The 22,945-nt window shown below is 47.6% G+C and overlaps 1 protein-coding gene across 1 annotated transcript in view; it reads right to left on the bottom strand.

The window, feature by feature from the left end:
- Positions 1 to 22,945, bottom strand: part of COL22A1 (collagen type XXII alpha 1 chain) — a 305,451-nt gene that overhangs the window by 101,924 nt on the left and 180,582 nt on the right. Inside the window, exons 33-37 of the mRNA XM_026454562.1 lie at positions 10,794 to 10,835; positions 7,908 to 7,940; positions 2,513 to 2,566; positions 2,196 to 2,249; positions 1,337 to 1,390 (exon numbers count right to left, since the gene is read on the bottom strand). Coding sequence (XP_026310347.1) covers positions 1,337 to 1,390; positions 2,196 to 2,249; positions 2,513 to 2,566; positions 7,908 to 7,940; positions 10,794 to 10,835 — 237 coding nt within the window. The remainder of the gene's footprint in view (positions 1 to 1,336; positions 1,391 to 2,195; positions 2,250 to 2,512; positions 2,567 to 7,907; positions 7,941 to 10,793; positions 10,836 to 22,945) is intronic.

Consider the following 22,945-nt stretch of genomic DNA (forward strand, 5'->3'; position numbering starts at 1 on the left):
TGTGCATGTTCATGGAGGTTGTGTGTGTGCGCGTGCATATGTGCATGTTCGTGGAGGTGTGTGTATGTGTGCGCATGGGTGTGTGCATGTTTGTGGAGGTGTATGTGTGCACGTGTGTGTATTTGTGGAGAGGTATGTGTGCGCATGTGTTTGTGGGCGTGTGTTGTTTGTGGGTGTGTGTTGGCTTCGACTGAAAAATCAGGTAAGAAGTGGGTCTGAACTAGAACTTGATGGCTGGACCATGATCCACGAAAGGAGATGTGGGTGAGGACATCCAGGTGGATCAACATTATGGGCACGGGGAAGCAGGGAGCTCTCACGGCCCTGGAGGCTGCCCATGTTTCTTCCAGGCCTTGTTCCCCACTGTCCCTGGGTTTTGCACGTCTTCAGGGTCAGGACTTATGGAGAACACTCCCAGCATCCTCCTTGCCTACACTCCACTTCCATTCCCCTCCAGGCTGGGCTAGAACCAGGGCTCTCTTCACGAGCAGGGAGGAGCTGCCATCTGTTCCCACTGTGGCATCCACACTTGTCACTACCTTGGCAGACCCAGTTCCGATCCAGCCATATGCATGGTGGCCTGGTCATATCAGCACCCTCTAGCTGGTACAGAGCCACCCAGCGGTGGTGCTAGGAGCAGACTGGATGTGTGCTGCAGCTGCCCCTCTTGCCAGCACCGCTCCACAGAGACCCGGGGACGAGTCAGCCCATCCTGCCTCCCACCAGCTCCACAGTCCAGCCTGAGATCTCTGGCTCTGTACCATGAGACAGAACCCAAATCAGCTCCAGGAACAAGTGCCAGCCCCCACAGGGATCAAATACACCCTGGATCTGGCCCCAAGGATGGGTGAGCCAGGAGCAGCCGAAGAGTGTGCTTATGTGCTTATGCAAAGGTGTCCGTGCATTTTCCTGGCTGCATCTGTGTGTTTAGGGTTGTGTGTGTGTGTGTGTGTGTGTGTGTGTACGTGTGCATACGTGTATTATAGGATGTGCATTCTTTGGTTTGTAGAGTATGTGTACATGGTTGTGCATGTAAGCACACTTACTGGCGTAACAACCTCACCTGCGAGTGGTGGTGTGTGTGTGTCTCATCCACATGTGCATAGAAAGAGATTTCTTTCATTCGCTGGGCATGTGGACAAAGCCAAGAAATGCTACGAAGGTGGTGGAGGCCAGAACCTCTCTCCGTGCTGACTCCAGCCAACCACTTGAGTGTGGGTGGACCTTTTGGACCACGTCCCCCTAGCTAGCCCAGAGCTGTAAGCCACAGAGCAGACACTGGGTGGGGCCTCCCTCCGGGGCTCCCCCACAAGGCAGGCGGATCATAGGGACTCACAGGGTTTCCAGCTGCTCCAGGAGCCCCATGTGCACCTTCCTGTCCCTTAGCACCCTGCACAGGAAATAAAAGAGGGGCGGGGGTAAGAGACCCTCAGTGACGCTGTCTTCCCACATGCCAAGGAGGTCTCGGGATACCGTGCTCATCAGAAGCATGATTCCAAACTGAAGGGGCCAGGAGCACTGTCTAAAAAGTGAAGAAAACCACTAATTCCTGGCCCTTTGTTGGAGCTGGGTATATTGAGATTTCATTCCTTCCTCACCACCGACCCAGGGTATGGGGGTCAGCACCAGCCCTTTGTAGAAATGTAGCTCAGAGGGGCTCACACAGCCATGCAGGGTCCCCCGTCACCCCAGCAGGGTCTCCCACCATAGCACAGAGTCTCCCAGAGAACCAAGATCCAGTGCAGAGGCTAACACCGAGCAAAATCACGAAATCAAAGCACTGACATGCACCAGGTGTCATTTAAACCAGCACTGCCACTCCATGGCTGGGATCCATTTCCGGTTCTGCAAATCCTCTGGGAACCAAGGTGCCCGCTGTATGCAGAGGCCCTTGCTCTCCAGATCCCACTGAGCAGGAGAAGGGAGAGCACGGCAGAAACCCGGAGCTCGCCTACACCAACCCGTCAGTGACAGAGTAGGGACATCCAGGGTACAGAGGTGGGGCCTCGCCCCGTGGCTGTGTCTGGGGCCTTTAGTGAGGGCCACATAGCCTCTGCAGCACCTTGGGGCAGCTCTCCCCAGCGTCTACTCCCAAAATGCCAGGGGAGAGAACTGGGGAGGGCGGCCTGGAGGGAGAGAGCGTGGCTGGGATCTCCAAGTCTCCGAGTCAGCAGGGGAAGGGATGATTTTCTTACCGGTGGTCCAGCAGGTCCCCGAGGCCCCAATTCTCCAGGACGGCCCTGCAGTCCCTGTAAGCACACAAGTTGCCATGAACCAGCTCATCCTCCTGGTTCTGAGCAGATGGGTGGGTGGGGCAGGGACGCTGCAATGGGTATAATTTGAGATCCAAGGAGGGGAAGTGGCCAGTGTCCTGAGGAGGAGAAAGGGCTGCCTTCCATTCAGTGGGGCTCCTGCGTGTGGAGCGCATGGTGCAGATGTAGAGCTGGGCAGGCTTTGGAGTCCGGATCTTCAGGTAACCAGCCCTGTGGGGGAAGGGGACACAAGGACTCACCGGTTCCCCAGGCACGCCGCGGTCGCCCTTCTCTCCTTTGGGCCCTTGTTCTCCCTGTTGGTGAGAAGCACAGGGTAGAGTGAACTTCAGGGAGAACTTCCCCTCATCACAGAGAACATGCCCCCAGCTCTGGCCACACAGGCCACCCCCAGTCCTGCGTATCAGCTGATAGGTTCCCACCGCAAAGGCTGCTCCCTCTGCCTAGAGGTTCTTCCCTCCTACTCCCCAGGACTGATTCTGACTCATCTTTCAGGTCCGGAATCACTTCTTCAGGGAAGCTGAACACTAAAATGGGCCCAAGCCCCCTGTTACACTGCACCAGTGTACCGTGCCTTTCTCCTCCTGACCCCTGTTACGGCGGCGGTTTTACACTTAGTTGTGTGGTTTGATTCATGTCACCTCCAGCTTAGAGCCTGGCATGTGGAAGATCATCAGTGAATAATGATGGGAAGAGTTTTGAGACGAGGAAGGGTCTTTAAGGGCCTCTGGCCCAAACACTATTTTTTCTCCCTCTCCCTCCCTCCCTTCCTCTCTCTCTTTCTAGTAGAGTTGGGGTCTCACTATATTGCCCAGACCTTTCTTGAAATCCTGGGCTCAAGCGATCCTCCCTGCATAGCCTCCTGTATACCTGCCTCCTGGAACTACAGATCCTCACCATCGTGCCCAGCTCCAACCCCTTTCTACATGGAGAAGCTGGGGAGGGGTGCTTAACTAAGGAGACCCAGACCTTTGGGGGTAGACTGGGGGTTGAACCCTGGACTCTGGATGGCCAGAATGGTGTGTCTAACTTTTGCTGAAGAAAGGATGAGACACAGGCTAGACAGGCAGTGCTCTGGGTGGGCCCAGGATGGAATGATCCAAGATAGGGCAGGCTCACTTCCAGGGAGCCACGTTCAGGGTGCCCAACACATCTCCCAGGAGGGTTGAAGGGACACGTGATCCTCAGCCTGCAATTCATATGGAACAAGGAGAAGACGAGCAGATGGGGGACTACAGTGAGGATAGCCCTCCAGGGGCTCAAGGGCATATGTTTCCACAGCTGAAGGGCCACTGTGCAGGAGAGGAGTGGGGCCAGTGGGCCAGGGTGGACACAGCCTCAGCTTCAGACCCGTACAGCCTGTCTTGGGAGCCCTGGCCCTCTAACTTACTGGCCGTATAAACTTGGGCAAAGTAGTTACCCATACTGACCCCATATGACCTTTGCAGTTTCCACATCTGCAAAATAAACAGGTGGTCTCTTTTTCACATAGGGTGAAGGTCAATGGTGCAGAGAAGGTGCAGCAGAGGCAAGACATCAAAGAGAAATGGCACGGGTTTGCAGAGTCTCCAGGAAGGCAGATAACAACCAGAGCACGTGTACCCAGAAAGGCAGTGCACGACCCTTCTCAAGGAGCAGAACCTGCTACTGCCCCAGATCCCCACAGCCTGCTTAGGGGGACATCGGGCTCCCCTGCCACAGATAAGCCCAAAGAGAGCTGGAATGAGCATCTGCCTTGGGTGTAGAAGGGAGTCCTGCATGGATGGGGTGTTTGCAAGACACGGCTTTGGAGAGCAGGAGACGAAGGGAAGACCCTGGATGCATCTGGAAGAAAGAGTCTAATGTCTACATTAGAGAACCTGAGGTTGGCTAGTTCTAACCTTTACTTGGTGGAGAAATCGGCATAGAAAGACACTGTCTACTAAGGGTTTCATGTCACTTTCTCTCTCTATGCCTATGCAAATATTAAAGGCTTTGCAGCCATGGTTTCTACCTGCCCTCCCTTCCCAAGCCTCTCTCTGGTACAGCAGTTGGACACCGCATGGTCTGCAGCTGGCTTCCAAACTCAGCATCACCTATTGCATGGAACGACATGGTCTACCTCATAGAGCTGTGACCTGGATTCAGTGAGATTGCTTTTGCAAAGTGGTTCACAGTGCCCAACACACAGGAGGTTTCAACAGATGCCAGCTCATTCCTCCGCCTAGAATCTCCATTGCCACTGAGCTCAGGAGGAGACATGTCTAGCCCCATTCACCACGGACAATAATACCATTACTTCTAGCATCTTTTCCTCCTAGAAAACTGCCCATGGTGGGGATTTGCCAGTCCTCCAGTCATTGGCAACACAATGCGTAAAGACAAAAGGGCTTATGGGATTGCTTCAGGAGACACACAGGGAAGACGTTTGCACATTCTGCCAGTGTTGGTGAACGGGACTGCAGTGGCAGGAAGACAAAGTGAGGAGCTATGGGGGGTCAGACAGGCCAGAGAAGGAATCAAGATGCTCAAGACATTTCTGCCCTAGAGCCTAGGAGTCAGGAGGCAGTACCTTCCCCCAGGAGCCCTCTGGAACAGTTCTATCAGTAGCTATTGAATGCATACGTTTGGCTGGAACAGTTCTGTCAGTAGCTATTGAATGCATACGTTTGGCTGGCTTCTGTCTCCTCCCCACTGCCCCCTGGTGACCTCAGCCAAGTTAAACACCATCTCTGGGACTCATGATCATCTCTGCAGGCTCTGGTCATTGCCTGGGCATCCTGGAAGCCTGCTTAGCAGGGTGAGGGGTAGAATCAGGCCGGTTGGACAGAGCCTTCCTAAGACAGCTGCTTTGGAACAACTGATGAGCCTCCAGTTACAAAACCTTGTTTGAGTTCTCCACTGTAACTTCCCCAAGCACGAGGCTGCCTGTCCCTCCATCCTCCAGCAAAGGTTCTGACATCTGCAGACCCCAGAGATATGCACACCATCGAACAGCCTGCTCTGCCCTTTGCAAACCACCAGCACCCTCTCACTCATCAGGTGCAGCCACCAGCTATCCCCAGGAGCCTCCTCAGTCCCACAGAGGGTGACAAAATGAGTCGGGCTTCTCCCTCCACCTCCTCTTCTCCTTTCCATTCTCTTCCTTCATTATGCGGCAGACCTTACCACCCCTCTAAATTGCTCTCTCCCCAGCCTCTTCCTGCACTGCAGGGACTAAAAGGCATGTGCCTGAGGAGAGCAGGGAGAAGTCAAACAGAATAACACTTTCCAAACCCATCAATACGAACATGGGTTGCCATGGCGACGAAGACAGTCCCAGGGAGACTCAGGCAATTGTCCACAATGAAACTTTTTTCCATAGGCATAATTTCCTTGTTTGCATCTGAGAGTGACTTCCTGGCTCCCAGGCTCCCACAGCAATGCAGAGCCTGCAGGAAGGATGTCAGTGCCGGGACTCAAAGGGGAGGGCGGCACAGGCCCCTCATGTGCCTTCCCAGTGGAACGCTCTGGAAATTGTGTTTTTACAGAGCAGTTCCTTTAAGGAGAGGCTGGACATGTAGGCTTGTCTCAACCCTGAGGGGCTCAGGGTGGACCTGAGGGAGGGTGGCCCACAGATGTCAGGGGCATGGGGAGGCCACACATGGAGGTGGTCCAGGAAAGTCAGGCAACCAGTGGAAAGGACAGGCAGTGTGATGGGAAGCCCCTTGCACAGGACAGCCAGCCTGAGCTGAAGCAAAGGCAGTACAGACGCTCCAGCCAGTGCACTATGACTGACGCACTAGCCCCTCATTCCTATCTTGCAGGTAGGCCCTTCTTGGCAAGCTCTCTAGCACCTCTGAGCTGCAGGACCATCACCTGTAAGATGGACACAGGTGCCACTCCCTCAAGGCTGTTAGGAGCCTTGGCTGCAGCAGTGCCAGGAAAATGCCCGGAGCTGAGCTGCTGCATGGGGTGCTCTGCCCTTCCAAGCCCCTCTCTGCGAGAGCAGGTGAGAAGCCAAGGTGGTAGGCAGGGAAGGGAGTTCCTCAGGCAGTGAGTGCTGCCCTGCAGGTGAGAGAGGGGCTGTGGCCCTCATGCAGGGAGTGCCTGTCTCTGCCAGAGCGGAGCAGAGTTCTAAATGTTTTACACAAAGTGCAAATATCCTGTTATTTGCATTTAGTCCTGAAAGCATATTTTTATTGTCCCAATTTTATAATTGAGAAAGCTAGGTCTCAGCGAAGAAACAGATGGAACATTTTCAAGGACAGGTGGGCAGTGAGGCAGTGCCCTCTAATGGTTGACAGCTCAGTGACAAGAGGGCTCCTTTCACACCAGGGCCTTCTCTCCCTTCAGGAAAGGCTCACAGCCAGAGCCCTGTGCACCTGCCCTTTCCCGCAGAGTCTCTCACCCACTTCTCCCCAAGTCTGTGCTGCCCCAGGACACCCTCACCTCCCCGTGATGCTTCTCAAGCACAAAATCCTTCCTTCTCCTGCAGTGATTTCAGCACCTGACTCAGTCTCTCTACCTGCTTCCTTCTTTTGCAGCACACACAGGATTCTTTTAAGCTTTTAAAATGGAATCGACTTAGCCGGGCATGGTGGCTCAAGCCTATAATCCCAGCACTTTGGGAGGCTGAGATGGGCGGATCATGAGGTCAGGAGATCAAGACTATCCTGGCTAACACGGTGAAACCCCGTCTCTACTAAAAATACAAAAAACTAGCCGGGATAGGTGGCGGGCGCCTGTAGTCCCAGCAACTCGGGAGGCTGAGGCGGGAGAATGGCGTAAACCCGGGAGGCGGAGCTTGCAGTGAGCTGAGATCCAGCCACTGCACTCCAGCCCGGGTGACAGAGCAAGACTCCGTCTCAAAAAAAAAATGGAATCGACTTAATATTGAATACATGAAGATAGCAACCGCTGAAATGGACATCTACCCCAGCCTCTCAGCTGTCCAGCAGGTCAAGCCCTAATAGCAGAACTGCATCAAAGGCAGCAAAAGAAACAATGCCATGTTTTCTGGCTGCAGTGTTGCCAACAACATAAAGAGATCCTGAAAACACCTATTTTCTGAAGAGTCATTCACGAAAAGAGAGGAAAAAGGTTTCCAGAGGTCAGTGATGACAAGCTTTATTCCCTGCCACGTGTTTTTGCGTGGGGAAGTAGCCAGCATCGCCCTCCGTCCGTCTGGCACACCCCTGGTTACATCTCAGTCTCAGGCTCCAGTCCCCTGAACAGCCTCTCTGAGAATGGGGTCCCCTCTTGACACCCCTGTCTCTGGTCTCCTTCACTGCCATTATCCATGGGGAACGTCTTTGCCTCTCTCTGACTCTCATGTTCTGGCATCTCAAATAATTCTGTCCTCCTCAAAACCACCAGCCTCTCTGTGTGTTACTGAAGAAATAACTTTTCCCAGAGAGGCCCGGCCTTTGCTCTTGGCTATGAGAGGTGACTTCTAGGCCCCTGGAATGTCCTGCCTGACCCTGGAGCCAGTTCCCTGCAAGGTCCCTTCTCCACCTGTTTTCAGGACAAGCCCAGCAGCCCCGATGCCTGACAGTGACAAGCGCGATGGGGCTGAGTCCCCACCCCACCCCACCCGGTCCAGGCTCCCAGGCCACACTAGACATCGCCTGCCAGGCTGAGGCATGCTGGGCACCCTGAGGCACCGCTACTACTTACAGGCATCCGTGGATGTGGTGTGAACAGGGATGTCTGAAAAGGAAACCACAGAGATTAGAAAGATGGGCATCAAGGAACCCAGTGTTTCATTTTTAAAACCTGCCTTGGTGAGATTTACAAGTGAAAGAATACAGCCCCAATGCTTCCTGGAACGATTATTAGCTTTGAAAATTAGATTCACATCTTCCTTTAAAATCCCTGGCTATTTATTTATGAAGGCAGAAATGCAGAGTGGTTAGATTCAGGAGCCCTGGAGGCACAAGACCTGAGCTCCAAACCCTGTGTGACCTTGGACATGTCTCCTCAGCTTCTACGTCCTCATCAGTAAAATGGGAAAGAAACATTCTTCCCTGCAGCTGTCCAAAAGAGCCCTGCCCAGGACACTGGATTCATGTCACAATGTCTTATTTTCACTACTGCCATCTGCTGGGCATCAGGCAGCGATGCAGGTGCATAGTAGACCAGGTTGGGGAGAGAAGCGGGGGTGGGGAAATCCCGCTTGACAGAACCCAGACTACAAAGACTCTGGCATACTGGCCCCTGCAGGCTCCTTCAGTCTGGCCACCCCCACCTAGGCTGTGTTTAAGGCTTCTTAGGTGTCACACTTTCTCCAGCTTCAAAGCTTTTGCAAATACTCTTCCCCTCACCTGGAACATACTGTCCTCTCCGTATCTATGACTAACTAAGGTCATATAGAGACCCACAGCTGTCTTTTAAATGTCGTGTCTTCACGGATCCCTCTTCCCTCTCCACCATGCAAATATAACCTGGGTCCCCATGTGATTCTTGTTGATGCATCTTGTTCTTTTCCTGGATCACATTTACTATCATTTGCAATGTAGGTGTATCTTTGCCACTGTAGGATTAGTTTATCTTCCTCACTAGACTACAAGCTCTGACAGATCTGATCCATGCAGATGCCTGGGTCCCAGCAGGGGCCCAAAAGAGGCAGTAAATGCACAAAAAAATCATAGATAACGGTCCTAAATCACAATACATTAAAAAAAAAGAAGGAATAAAGGAGCTTCCTATACCTTGCCTTCCATGTCCCCAATTCCCATCCGTTTTCCAGAAGGCACTGTTTTTCAGTTTACCATATTTTTAAATGTTTCCTATGTATTTCCACACAATTATAAATGTTTAGAAATATATAACTTTGTGCAAGTTATACAAATAGTAACAGCGACTATACATGGTTACTTAGAGTCACTGACAGGCCTTCACTCATGTGGTCTCACAATAACTCTTAAGAGGTGGACTATCTGTTTCTGTCCTGCCTTATGGATAAGAAAATTGGAGGACACAGAAGCAAACCACAGAATGAAGTTCAAGCTGCTGGTGAATGTCAGGACAGGAACTGGCATCCACGTGGGTGGCCTGGGGAGCCAGTGCTCTTCATCTTTCAATATGCAGTGATTGACTAATCAATTTTTTCCACTTAATTCGCCTTGTTCCATTTAATTTGAATATCACTATCTCTTCAAGACCATACACATATTGTATGCATATCAATTGGTAGAATTCCATGGTACAGATATTTTGTGATTCACTTAATTTTATGCTTATGATTGTGTGGTCTGTTTCTAATTTTTTATTGTCATAAGTGACGCTACAATGCATATCCTTATACATGCTTTTAAAAATGCACACATACAAATATTTCTGCAGGATAAATGCCTAGACATGGAATATCTAAGCTAAGGGGTAGGCACTTTGTGATGTATCGGTACTGCCAAGTAACTTCTCAAATAGGGGCACCCAATCCGTTCTCTCACCAAAAAGGTAAGAGAGTGTTCGCTGCTGTGCACCTCTGCCAGTGCTGTAGGTTATCAGCCTTAAACAAACATTTGATATGACCAACTCCAACTCTAAAGTTATGTTTCCAGTTTCTTCCAACACCCTTATGGCATGTCTGAGTCTCATTTTGATGAGTGTTGCTGGGGAGGAGACAGAGTTGTGGAATAATGATTTCGGTTTGATGAAAAACAGAGTAAGATTCTTTGCCACACTACAAATGCGATTTCTGAGTGCACAGGCTCTCTCCTCTCCTGGTATCCCCTGGGGGGGGATAGTAATTGGCCAATTCCCAATACATGTATAGGGTCAGGGCCAGCCCAAGAAGCCATGTGCAAACTTCCCTGAAATCAGGTGGTCAAAACAGAGGATCTCAAGACCAGGAAGAAACATTAAAATGGAAAAAAAGAAAAAAGAAAAATGTTCTCCCTTATACAGTTCTTGGGAGTAAGATAAATAATAATAATAGCAGGTTGTAAACTTTTTAATATTTATAATGCACCAGAAACTCTGCTAAATATTTTGTACTGTTTCAGTTGACGTTCACTCCATATGTACAAGATAGCTGGGTATAATATTTTTTAACAGCTGAGAAAACTGACTTTGTTAGACCATAACTATGACCACAATGCTGGTGAATGACAGAGCTGGGAGCCAGGTCTTCGTGCCCTCAAAGCCCACGCTTTTACTGATACTCAACACCAACTCGCCATGCCCACCCTAACACGTACAGAGGGTAGATGAATGAAGGCCAGTTCCTGGGTCATGGAGTACAGTCTTACCCTCAGCAAACTGCTTCTTGTCTCTGGACCTCAGTTTCCCCATATGTGACAGGCAGATATGTCTTCTCAGTATCTAGCACCCATTCTGATAAATAATTGGGCTTTTGCTGAATAAATCAATAAGCATAGGATGGTCCTTAGAGAAGTGTATATATTTTTGGTTTGTAAGACCTAGGAATAGGCCTAGCTATTGGCAAACCCCAATAGGGGAGACATTTAAAACTAAGTAGTGGTGGTTGGTGGAGGGGGAGTATAAATCCCAATATCATAGGAATTCAGAGAAGAAAGAATTAGAAGCAGAGTAACTTACAGTTCCAGGTAACCCAGGAGGGCCTGCAGGACCAGCTTCACCCTAGATGGAGAAATGGAAAAACCACAACCATTAATCCTCCTCCCAACTCTGCTTATGCTGTGACAGATCAGCTAACACTGTTCTCCCCAAACAACAGAATCACCCACCCTGCACCTACCTTCATAGATACATACATATATACATATAAATTTACATATGTACATTCCAAATTATAAACTATTTCAGACATATAAAAACATTGTTTTGAGAAGTATCCATATTGATATGTGTAGTGGTAGATCATGTATATCACTATACACTATTATATTGTGTAAACAGTAATAAAGTGAGGGGGGTTCCAAGATGGCTGAATACGAACAGCTCCAGACTACAGCTCCCAGCGAGAGCAACGCAGAAGACGGGTGATTTCTGCATTTCCAACTGAGGTACTGGGTTCATCTCACTGGGGCTTGTTGGACAGTGGGTGCAGCCCAGAGTGTGAGCTAAAGCAAGGTGGGGCATCGCCTCACTCAGGAAGTGCAAGGGGCTGGGGAATTCCCTTTCCTAGCTAAGGGAAGCCATGACAGATGGTAACTGGAAAATCGGGACGCTCCCACCCTGATACTGCACTTTTCCAACGGTCTAAGCAAACAACACACCAGGAGATTATATCCTGCACCTGGCTCAGAGGGTCCCACACACACAGAGCCTCTCTCATTGCTAGCACAGCAGTCTGAGATCAAACTGCAAGGCAGCAGCAAGGCTGGAGGAGGTGCGTCCGCCATTGCTGGGGCTTCAGTCAGTAAACAAAGCGACCAGGAAGCTCAAACTGGGTGAAGCCCACCGCAACTCAAGAAGACCTGCCTGCCTCTGTAGACTCCACCTCTGGAGGCAGGACATAGCTGAACAAAAGGCAGCAGAAACTTCTGCAGACTTAAACATCCCTGTCTGACAGCTTTGAAGAGAGTAGTGGTTCTCCCAGCATGGAGTTTGAGATCTGAGAACAGAGAGACTGCCTCCTCAAGTGGGTCCCTGACCTGCAAGTAGCCTAACTGGGAGGCACCTCCAAGTAGGGGCCAACTGACACCTCAAACAGCCAGGTGCCCCTCTGAGACAAAGCTTCCAGAGGAAGGATTAGGCAGCAACATCTGCTGTTCTGCAATATTTGCTGTTCTGCAGCGTCCACTGGTGATACCCAGACAAACATTGCCTAGAGTGGACCTCCAGCAAACTCCAACAGACCTGCAGCTGAGTGTCCTGACTATTAGAAGGAAAACTAACAAACAGAAAGGACATCCAAACCAAAACCCCATCTGTACATCACCATCATCAAAGACCAAAGGTAGATAAAACCAAAAAGATGGGGAAAAACCAGACCAGAAAAGCTGAAAATTCTAAAAATCAGAGTGCCTCCTCTCCTCCAAAGGAATGCAACTCCTTGCCAGCAATGGAACAAAGCGGGATGGAGAATGACTTTGATGAGCTGACAGAAGTAGGCTTCAGACGATCAGTAATAAACTTCTCCAAGCTAAAGGAGGATGTTCGAACCCATCGCAAAGAAGCTAAAAACCTTGGAAAAAGATTAGACGAATGGCTAACTAGAATAAACAGCATACAGAAACCCTTAAATGACTTGATGGAGTAGAAAACCATGGCATGAGAACTATGTGATGCATGCACAAGCTTCAGTAGCTGATTCAATCAAGTGGAAGAAAGGGTATCAGTGACTGAAGATCAAATGAATGAAATGAAACAAGAAGAGAAGTTTAGAGAAAAAAGAGTAAAAAGAAACAGACAAAGGCCCCAAGAAATATGGGACTATGTGAAAAGACCAAATCTACATCCGATTGATGTACCTGAAAGTGACAGGGAGAATGGAACCAAGCTGGAAAACACTCTGCAGGATATTACCCAGGAGAACGTCCCCAACCTAGCAAGGCAAGCCAACATTCAAATTCAGGTAATACAGAGAATGCCACGAAGATACTCCTCAAGAAGAGTAACTCCAAGACACATAATTGTCAGATTCACTCAAGTTGAAATGAAGGAGAAAACGTCAAGGGCAGTCAGACAGAAAGGTTGGGTTACTCACAAAGGGAAGCTCATCTGACGAAAAGTAGATCTCTCGGCAGAAACTCTACAAGCCAGAAGAGAGTGGGGGCCGATATTCAACATTCTTAAAGAAAATAATTTTCAACCCAGAATTTCATATCCAGCCAAACTAAGCTTCATAACTGAAGGAGAAATAAAATCCTTTACAGACAAGCAAATGCTGAGAGATTCTGTCACCACCAGGCCTGCCTTACAAGAGCTCCTGAAGGAAGCACTAAACATGGAAATGAACAACCGGTACCAGCCACTGCAAAAACATGCCAAATTGTAAAGACCATCCATGCTAGGAAGAAACTGCATCAACTAATGAGCAAAATAACCAGCTAACATCATAATGACAGGATCAAATTCATACATAACAATATTAACCTTAAATGTAAATGGGCTATATGCTCCAGTTAAAAGACACAGACTGGCAAATTAGATAAAGAGTCAAGACCCATCAGTGTGCTGTATTCAGGAGACCCATCTCACATGCAGAGACACACATAGGCTCAAAATAAAGGGATGGAAGAAGATCTACCAAGCAAATGGAAAACAACAAAAAAAGCAGGGTTGCAATCCTAGTCTCTGATACAACAGACTTTAAACCATCAAAGATCAAAAGAGGCAAAGAAGGCCATCACATAATGGTAAAGGGATCAATTCAACAAGAAGAGCTAGCTATCCTAAATATATATGCACCCAATACAGGAGCACCCAGATTCATAAAGCAAGTCCTTAGAGACCTACAAAGAGACTTAGACTCCCATACAATAATAATGGGAGACTTCAACACTCCACTGTCAACATTAGACAGATCAACGAGACAGAAAGTTAACAAAGATATCCAGAACTTGAACTCAGCTCTGCACCAAGCAGACCTAATAGACATCTACAGAACTCTCCATGCCAAATCAACAGAATACACATTCTTCTCAGCACCACATGGCACTTATTCCAAAACTGACACCATTGTTGGAAGTAAAGCACTCCTCAGCAAATGTAAAAGAACAGAAGTTACAACAAACTGTCTCTCAGACCACAGTGCAATCAAACTAGAATTCAGAATTAGGAAACTCAATCAAAACCGCTCAACGACATGGAAACTGAACAACCTGCTCCTGAATGACTACTGGGTACATAACAAAACGAAGGCAAAAATAAAGATGTTCTTTCAAACCAATGAGAACAAAGACACAACATACCAGAATCTCTGGGACACATTTAAAGCAGTGTGTAGAGGGAATTTTATAGCACTAAATGCCCACAAGAGAAAGCAGGAAAGATCTAAAATTGACACCTTAACATCACAATGAAAAGAACTAGAGAAACAAGAGCAAACACATTCAAAAGCTAGCAGAAGGCAAGAAATAACTAAGATCAGAGCAGAACTGAAGGAGACAGAGGCACAAAAAAACTTTCAAAAAATTCAATGAATCCCGCAGCTGGTTTTTTGAAAAGATCAACAAAATTGACAGACCGCTGGCAAGACTAATAAAGAAGAAAAGAGAGAAGACTCAAATAGATGCAATAAAAAATGATAAAGGGTATCCCAACAACCCCACAGAAATACAAACTACCATCAGAGAATACTATAAACACCTCTATGCAAATAAACAAGAAAATCTAGAAGAAATGGATAAATTCCTGGACACATACACCCTCCCAAGACTAAACCAGGAAGAAGTTGAATCCCTGAAGAGACCAATAACAGACTCGGAAATTGAGGCAATAATTAAGAGCCTACCAACCAAAAAAAGTCCAGATCCAGATGGATTCACAGCCGAATTCTACCAGAGATACAAAGAGGAGCTGGTACCATTCCTTCTGAAACTATTCCAATCAATAGAAAAAGAGGGAATCCTCCCTAACTCATTTTATGAGGCCAGTGTCATCCTGATATCAAAGCCTGGCAGAGACACAACAAAAAAAGAGAATTTTAGACCAATATCCCTGATGAACATTGATGCAAAAATCCTCAATAAAATACTGGCAAACCGAATCTGGCAGCACATCAAAAAGCTTATCCACCATGATCAACTGTGCTTCATCCCTGGGATGCAAGATTGGTTCAACATATGCAAATCAATAAACATAATCTATCATATAACAGAACCAAAGACAAAAACCACACGATTATCTCAATAGATGCAGGAAAGGCCTTTGACAAAATTCAACAGCCCTTCATGCTAAAAACTCTCAGTAAACTAGGTGTTGATGGGATGTATCTCAAAATAATAAGAGCTAATTATGACAAACCCACAGCCAATATCATACTGAATGGGCAAAAACTGGAAGCATTCCCTTTGAAAACTGGCACAACACAGGGATGCCCTCTCTCACTACTCCTATTCAACATAGTGTTGGAAGTTCTGGCCAGGGCAATGAGGCAGGAGAAAGAAATAAAGGGTATTCAATTAGGAAAAGAGGAAATCAAATTGTACCTGTTTGCAGATGACATGATTGTGTGTTTAGAAAATCCCACCATCTCAGCCCCAAATCTCCTTAAGCTGATAAGCAACTGCAGCAAAGGCTCAGGATACAAAATCAACGTGCAAAAATCACAAGCATTCCTATATATCAATAACAGACAAAGAGCCAAATCATGAGTGAACTCCCATTCACAATTGCTTCAAAGAGAATAAAATGCCTAGGAATCCAACTTACAAGGGATGTAAATGACCTCTTCAAGGAGAACTACAAACCATTGCTCAACGAAATAAAAGAGAACACAAACAAATGGAAGAGTATCCCATGCTCATGATAGGAAGAATCGATATTGTGAAAATGGCCATACTGCCCAAGGTAATGTATAGATTCAATGCCATCCCCATTAAGCTACCAATGATTTTCTTCACCAAATTGGAAAAAACAACTTTAGAGTTCATATGGAACCAAAAAAGACTCCGCATTGCCAAGACAATCCTAAGCCAAAAGAGTAAAGCTGGAGGCATCATGCTACCTGACTTCAAACTAGTATAGTTTTGTTACAAGGCTACAGTAACCAAACAGCATGGTACTGGTACCAAAACAGAGATATAGACCAATGGAACAGAACAGAGCCCTCAGAAATAATACCACACATCTACAACCATCTGATCTTTGACAAACCTGAGAGAAACAAGAAATGGGGAAAGGATTCCCTATTTAATAAATGATGCTGGGGAAACTGGCTAGACATATGTAGAAAGCTGAAACTGGATCCTTTCCTTACTCCTTACACGAAAATTAATTCAAGATGGATTAAAGACTTAAATGTTAGACCTAAAACCATAAAAACCCTAGGAGAAAACCTAGGCAATACCATTCAGGACATAGGCGTGGGCAAGGACTTCATGACTAAAACACCAAAAGCAATGGCAACAAAAGCCAAAATTGACAAATGGGATCTAATTAAACTAAAGAGCCTCTGCACAGCAAAAGAAACTACCATCAGAGTGAATAGGCAACCTACAGAACGGGAGAAAATTTTCACAATCTACCCATCTGACAAAGGGCTAATATCCAGAATCTACAAAGAACTTAAATTTACAAGAAAAAATCAAACAATCCCATCAAAAAGTGGGCAAAGGATATGAAAAGACACTTCTCAAAAGAAGACATTCATGCAGCCAACAGACACATGAAAAAATGCTCATTATCACTGGTCATCAGAGGAATGCAAATCAAAACCACAATGACATACCATCTCACACCAGTTAGAATGGCGATCATTAAAAAGTCAGGAAACAACAGGAGCTGGAGAGGATGTGGAGAAATAGGAACACTTTTATACTGTTGGTGGGACTGTAAACTAGTTCAACCATTGTGGAAGACAGTGTGGCGATTCCTCAAGGATCTAGAACTAGAAATACCATTTGACCCTGCCATCCCATTACTGGGTATATATCCAAAGGATTATAAATCATGCTGCTATAAAGACACATGCACACGTATGTTCATTGTGACACTATTCACAATAGCAAAGACTTGGAACCAATCCAGATGTCAATCAATGACAGGCTGGATTAAGAAAATGTGGCACATATACACCGTGGAATACTATGCAGCCATAAAAAAGGATGAGTTCATGTCCTTTGCAGGGACATGGATGAAGCTGGAAACCATCATTCTGAGCAACTATCGCAAGGACAGAAAACCAAACACTGCATGTTCTCGCTCACAGATGGGAAATGAACAATGAGAACACCTGGACACAGGGTAAGGAACTCAGACACCGGGGCCTGTCGTGGGGTAGGGGGAAGGCGGTGGGATAGTATTAAGAGATATACCTGATGTAAGTGATGAGTTAATGGGTGCAGTACACCAACATGGCACATGTACACATATGTAACAAACCTGCATGTTGTGCACATGTACCCTAGAACTTAAAGTATGATTAAAAAATGGTAATAAAATTATTTCTTATCCATCTTCCTGTTGATGACATTTATGTGGTTTTCCTCTGATTGCAATCATAACTAATGTTGATTTGTTACAGCAAACATTCCCACACACGTGCCCTGAGCACAGTGACACATTTGAAAGCCAGCTGTCTTAGGGATGCCAGTGGGCCCTGCCCCACCCCCCTGAAGGAGTGGACTCTACTCAGGAACCTGGGGGGAACAGTGTTACATTCCTATAAGCAACACAGGCTTGGGAGTTGAATCACCTGAGCTGGAAACCGAACTATACCACTTCATACATTATTTTACCTAAGCTGGCACGTTTTCTCTTTGCAGAACAATGATGGTGATAATACATACAGCTCACAGCATGGCACAGAGATTGAGTGAGACCATAAGTAGGATGCTGTTATTGCATCTGGCCCGAGGAAAGGATGTCGCTGAGCTGCTCCACACAAGACCGCCCACAGTGAGTGAATACAGTTTCCAAAGCCTGTCATTTCATGTGTGCCACATGGTCCCAGGGGGACAGGTGTCTATGTCTAGATCCATTTCTCAAACCAGTCCAGGACTGGCTCTATGGCAAGCCTGCTAAATATGGTTATGAAATAGATAAATGCATGAATAAAGCTGGCTTAGAGAGGGACAAGTTCACCCTTAGTCAACAACAATAATATAATTATAACATGTTGTATCCTTTCCTACCATTATTTCTATTGTTATTTAGCATTTGATTCCAGCTCCTGGTTTAAGTAGTTTACATGTGTGAATGCATTTCATCTTGGTAGCAATGCCCATAATGTATGTATATATCTCCATTTCACAGATGAAGAGGCATAAAAACGTCAATGAACCTGCCCTAAGTCACACATTCTGCAAATGACCGAGCCTGGTTTTAAGCTCAGAATGCATGCCCTTTACAATTGTGTGGCGTTGCTCTGATTAAAGTTCCAGTAGCTTCCGAAAGAAAAGCACTTTCTTGGTGTTACTGTGGATTATTTGATTTTACCCAATTCTCTTCCTGACATTGTTGAACTCAAGCTCCAGAACGAATCTCATCTAAACCAATTTACTCTCAATTAAAATGTCCAAATGATCAAAGTTAAGTGTTTTCCCAGTCGAATGCATGAATGGGTATCAATGAGAAGAGGGCTGGAGGAGAGATGTCTCTCTCACCCTGAGGGCATGAAGACTGCCTTTTGGAAACAGCCTCCTCATCCTGAGGACTGTGGGCAAGGGAAGAACAGCGAGCTGGAGCAGGTAGACCCATGGGCGCTCTCTGCCTTTGGAAAAGAGGCTTGACTAAGAAGGATCAATGGGTGTTAGGGTTAATGCAACAGGCCTGGGTTCTAATCCCAGCTCCTCCATGAGGTGTTTGACTGTCAGCACCCCTTGCTGGGACAGGGGCATCAGACACACCCTTCCCTGATGCTGTGGGCCTAAGTGCCAGTAACGGGGAAGAGCAGGGGACGTGAAGGGAAAAGCAGAGGCAGAGACAGGCAAGGCATAGTCAGAAGAGGGCAATGTTGCTTTAACGTCTTCTTTTGGATTTTCTGACCAAAATTGTCAATTATCACATATTTCTCTGGAGGAAAAGAAAGGCAAACCAGATTCTTTGGAAGCTTGAATGTGACTGCCATGGCCCTGGCAATTCTGTCCAAGTAATCAAAGGGGCTTTATGGTCTTGCTAAGCCTTTGCATTCTGGAAATGAGTTTCTCAAATAGAAATTGCATTTCTGAAAAGTCCACGGCAGCAGCAGGCTTGAATGGCTTACTGAGGCAGAGCCTTTTCCACTCTGGGCTCTCTATTTATAGACCACAAGTCTGCCTTGAGTAAAGTCCTCAGCCTCCAGCCCCAGAGAAGGGGGATGGGAGACACTGCCTGGAGCCCAGAAAGCACCAGTGCAGAAAGAGAGCTGGAAATTGGAGGGGAGAAAGTAAACTTGGGAGAATGGGGCACCCTGAAAAGCATCATGCAGGAGGAGGAAGGATGCAAGACCCCTCTGGGTGTGTGGGTGCCACTGCTCCTGAGGCAGCCCCAGGGCAGGCCTAGGGTGTGGCATTGTGTGCTAAGAGCCAGGACTTTCCATGTGTACTGGCAGGGTTTACATCTTGACTCTAAACCTCTATTCATGCAGCTCTGGGCAAGCGATTTAGCTTTTCTGTGCCTTGGTTTCCTCATCTATCAAGTGGCGATGTTGTTGACAGCAGTGACCCTTCACGGGGTTGGCCTAAGATTACCTATGTCCCTACACAGACGGTGCTCAGGACAGTCCTGCACTCCGTGAGCCTGCCACAAGTCATCCAGCAACAGGAAATCCTTATGCTCTTTAACAACCCAGAGGTTCATTGTTGGGCTGGCAAACCAAGGCACAGGAAGGTCAGGGAAGATGCCACACAGCAGGTAGAACCAGGACCATACTCCAGGCCAGCATTATGGCTCCAAGAACGGTGCTCTTTCCACTAAGCTGCAGGCATGCACACATAAACTCCTAAGAGGGGTTTGGGGCGGGTGTTTATAAAGTTGCCGTGGAACTAGAGCTGCATTTGGTCAGAGGCTGAGCACGAAACAGCAAGAAAAGCAAACGCCTGGTACAGTGTCTTACTCAGGGTGGGACTCCCAACCCTGTCCATGCCTGTACCCCTTGTAGAGCCTGAGATCCCTAAATGCCAGGCCATGTCTTGTTCATTGTCATTTTCTTCGTGATGGCCCGGTAGAGGGTAAGGGTTCTATCGACATCTGTTAGCAGGGGGTATGTGTTCTATCAGCAGAGGGTACGTGTTCTATCAGCAGAGGGTACGTGTTCTATCAGCAGAGGGTAAGGGTTCTACCAGCACAGAGTAGGGTTCTATCAGCAGCGGGTAAATGTTCTACCAGCAGAGAATGAGGGTTCTACCAGCAGAGGGTAAGTGTTCTACGAACAGAGAGTCAGGGTTCTACCAACAGAGGGTAAGGGTTATATCAGCAGAGGGTAAGTGTTCTACCTGCAGAGGGTACATGTTCTACCAGCAGAGGGTACATGTTTTATCAGCAGAGGGTACGTGTTCTATCAGCAGAGGGTACATGTTCTATCAGCAGAAGGCAAGTCCTATCAGTCTCAGTCCTCTTAGACAATGACTGTCAGAGCAAATGGATATATCTTTGGTGAAAGGGTAAGAACTAGAAGCAAAAGTTGGAATCTAGTAGAAAGGATGTTAGTCATTGTGGTCAAAAGCATGTATTTTAGAATCCAGCTGTCTGGACTCACACCCACCCTCACTCTGTAGGCCTGAGCAGAAAACACAGTGGAATTTTTAGAGACCTGCTTGGCAAGAGAGCCCTTTGACTGACGAACTGCAGTTGTGTGAACCCCCTTTGTCTGGTGGACTCTTGGGGTGTGATGAGGTTTTGTCGTGGATGGGGTCGGGGGGCGTGCTTTAGACTGCAGTCAGCATGTGGTTCCAGCCAGGATTTGGTTCTGTGAGTGTGGGTAAGACAACACATCTCTATGCCTTAGTTCTTTCATCTATAAACTGGGGGTTAAGACAGAAATGACTTCATAGTTCATCATTATGAAGATTACCAGAGTGAGAAACGGAAAACTCAAGAAATTGCAACTTGCAAAACATACCGAGTATATGGAACCCAGGACTTCCCCGCACACCGTTCAAGCTCACGCTGCTTTAACAAAGGATCTTGTGTTCCAGACAAACAAGACCACAGACAAACATCTCATGCATGTGTGGTTTCGGCAACAGCTCACGTGTGTGTCAGACTAATCAGCGATTTTCCAGTGGACAAATTCTGACCAAATCCTGGCTGAGGGCCACATGCTGACTCCAGTCTAAACCCCCACCCAACCCGACTCCATCCACAACAAAATCTCACCACACCCTAGGAGTCCACCTGTCATAGGGGGTTCACGCCAACTGCAGTTGTCTCACCAAGCGGGTCTGTAAAAATTCCGTTCTGTTTTCTGATCAGCACAGGTTTCTCTGGAGCTTTGACATGAGTAGATGAAGCACCTATGTGGCTCTCTAGACCAGGCACTATCCTGGGTGCTTGCTTGGCTTCTGAGTGGGGGCTGGGCTGGGACCAGGGATCTGATTCCTTAGGAGGTGAAAATAGTAAGGGACGTCCTTTCCCAGACCACCTGTGCCAAATTAGGGTTCATCATATTCTCCAGCCTATTTTTGTAAAAGAAGGCTGGAGAGATTACACTGTGATTTAAAAAGTGCATTCTTCCTCCTCGAACCTGCCTGCATGTTGCCAAAGGCAAGTGGTCTGAAGTCTCCCTCCAAAGCAATCAGTCAGACCCTGTGGGCCGGGCTGGCCATGCAGCTCCACCTGTGGTTGTGCAGGTTAGGCGTGCATCAAAATCTCTCTGAGTCTCAGCGCTTTTCATGTGCAAAACATGCTTATGGATACCAGCGCCTGTTTTCTGTTTGTCCCTTTATATCCACCCCTGTTCCTTTCTCCAACCCAGGAGGCAACCTCAATGGTCTCATCGACCTCGTACCCTGATTCCCAGTGGTCTGGCAGGAGATGGAGAGGACAGAGAAGGACCGGATGAGATGCTGAGGATGGCAGGCCAGGGGAGCTGGTTTTGTCTGCTTTTCTGCCCAGAATGACTGCCAGGCTCCTTCTATGGCTGCCAGCTTCTCTGGATTCTGGGACAGCTCCCTCCCCTTGCCCTTTCCCACTCTTGCTGTTCCAAGCCCTGGAGGGTATGGCTGCATCCCATTGGCTTCCCTGAGCACTGTCCACAGCCTGCAATGACTCTGTCACTGAATTCTCTTCCACTGTCCATTTTGATTGTGCTGCTCCTAACGGACATGGTATACGCCCGGAAGACAATGCCGACGAAGCCTCTCTGTGCACTTTAAGGCACACAGTAGGGCTCCGCAAATGCAATGATGCTCCCTTGATTTAGACAGAGTCTGCCTTGACTCAGGCTGGCTCCCGGGTCAACCACACAAGCAGTGACACGTTGGGCTCATGAACGATGCAGGGGAAAGGATACAGGAGTCAGGGCACACGGGGTTTTTGCTCAGCACGTTCTTCACACTCCACTGGCACCTCCAGTGCCCTCACACCTGGGCTAACCATATCCGTTATACCTGTGGAAGGGGCAGTGGTGTTCAGACAGAGGCTGAACACAAACAGGCCACGCCGAGCGCTCAGCGCAGGACAGGAGCTCAGGCAGAGCTTGAGTGTCACAGGCACAAAAGGGTGGGTGGACAGATGGACAGTGAGATGAAGGTGTCAACTCCAATACTATTATCTTCTTTGTAAGTTTACAATTGCGAACAATGAAGTTTGAGGTTTATGTCTAATGTATTATTTTCTCAAAAAGCAGTTTTGAAGTCACGCACACAACTAAATTCTGTGGAAATGTAAAGGTTCAGTATAGGCCGGGCATGGTGGCTCCCGCCTGCAATCCCAGCACTTTGGAAACCAAAGGCAGACAGATCACTTGAGGTCAGGAACTCAGCAGGAGTTCAAGACCAGCCTGGCTAACATGGAGAAATCCCGTCACTACTTAAAACACAAAAATTAGCCAGGTGTGGTGGGGCAGGCCTGTAATCCCAGCTACTTTAGAAGCTGAGGCACTAGAATGGCTTGAACCCAGGAGGCAGAGGTTGCAGTGAGCTGAGATCATGCCACTGCACTCCACCTTGGGTGACAGAGTGAGACTCTGATTAAAAAAA

Source organism: Piliocolobus tephrosceles, chromosome 7 (assembly GCF_002776525.5).
Source record: "Piliocolobus tephrosceles isolate RC106 chromosome 7, ASM277652v3, whole genome shotgun sequence".
NCBI classification, from domain to species: Eukaryota; Metazoa; Chordata; class Mammalia; order Primates; family Cercopithecidae; genus Piliocolobus; species Piliocolobus tephrosceles.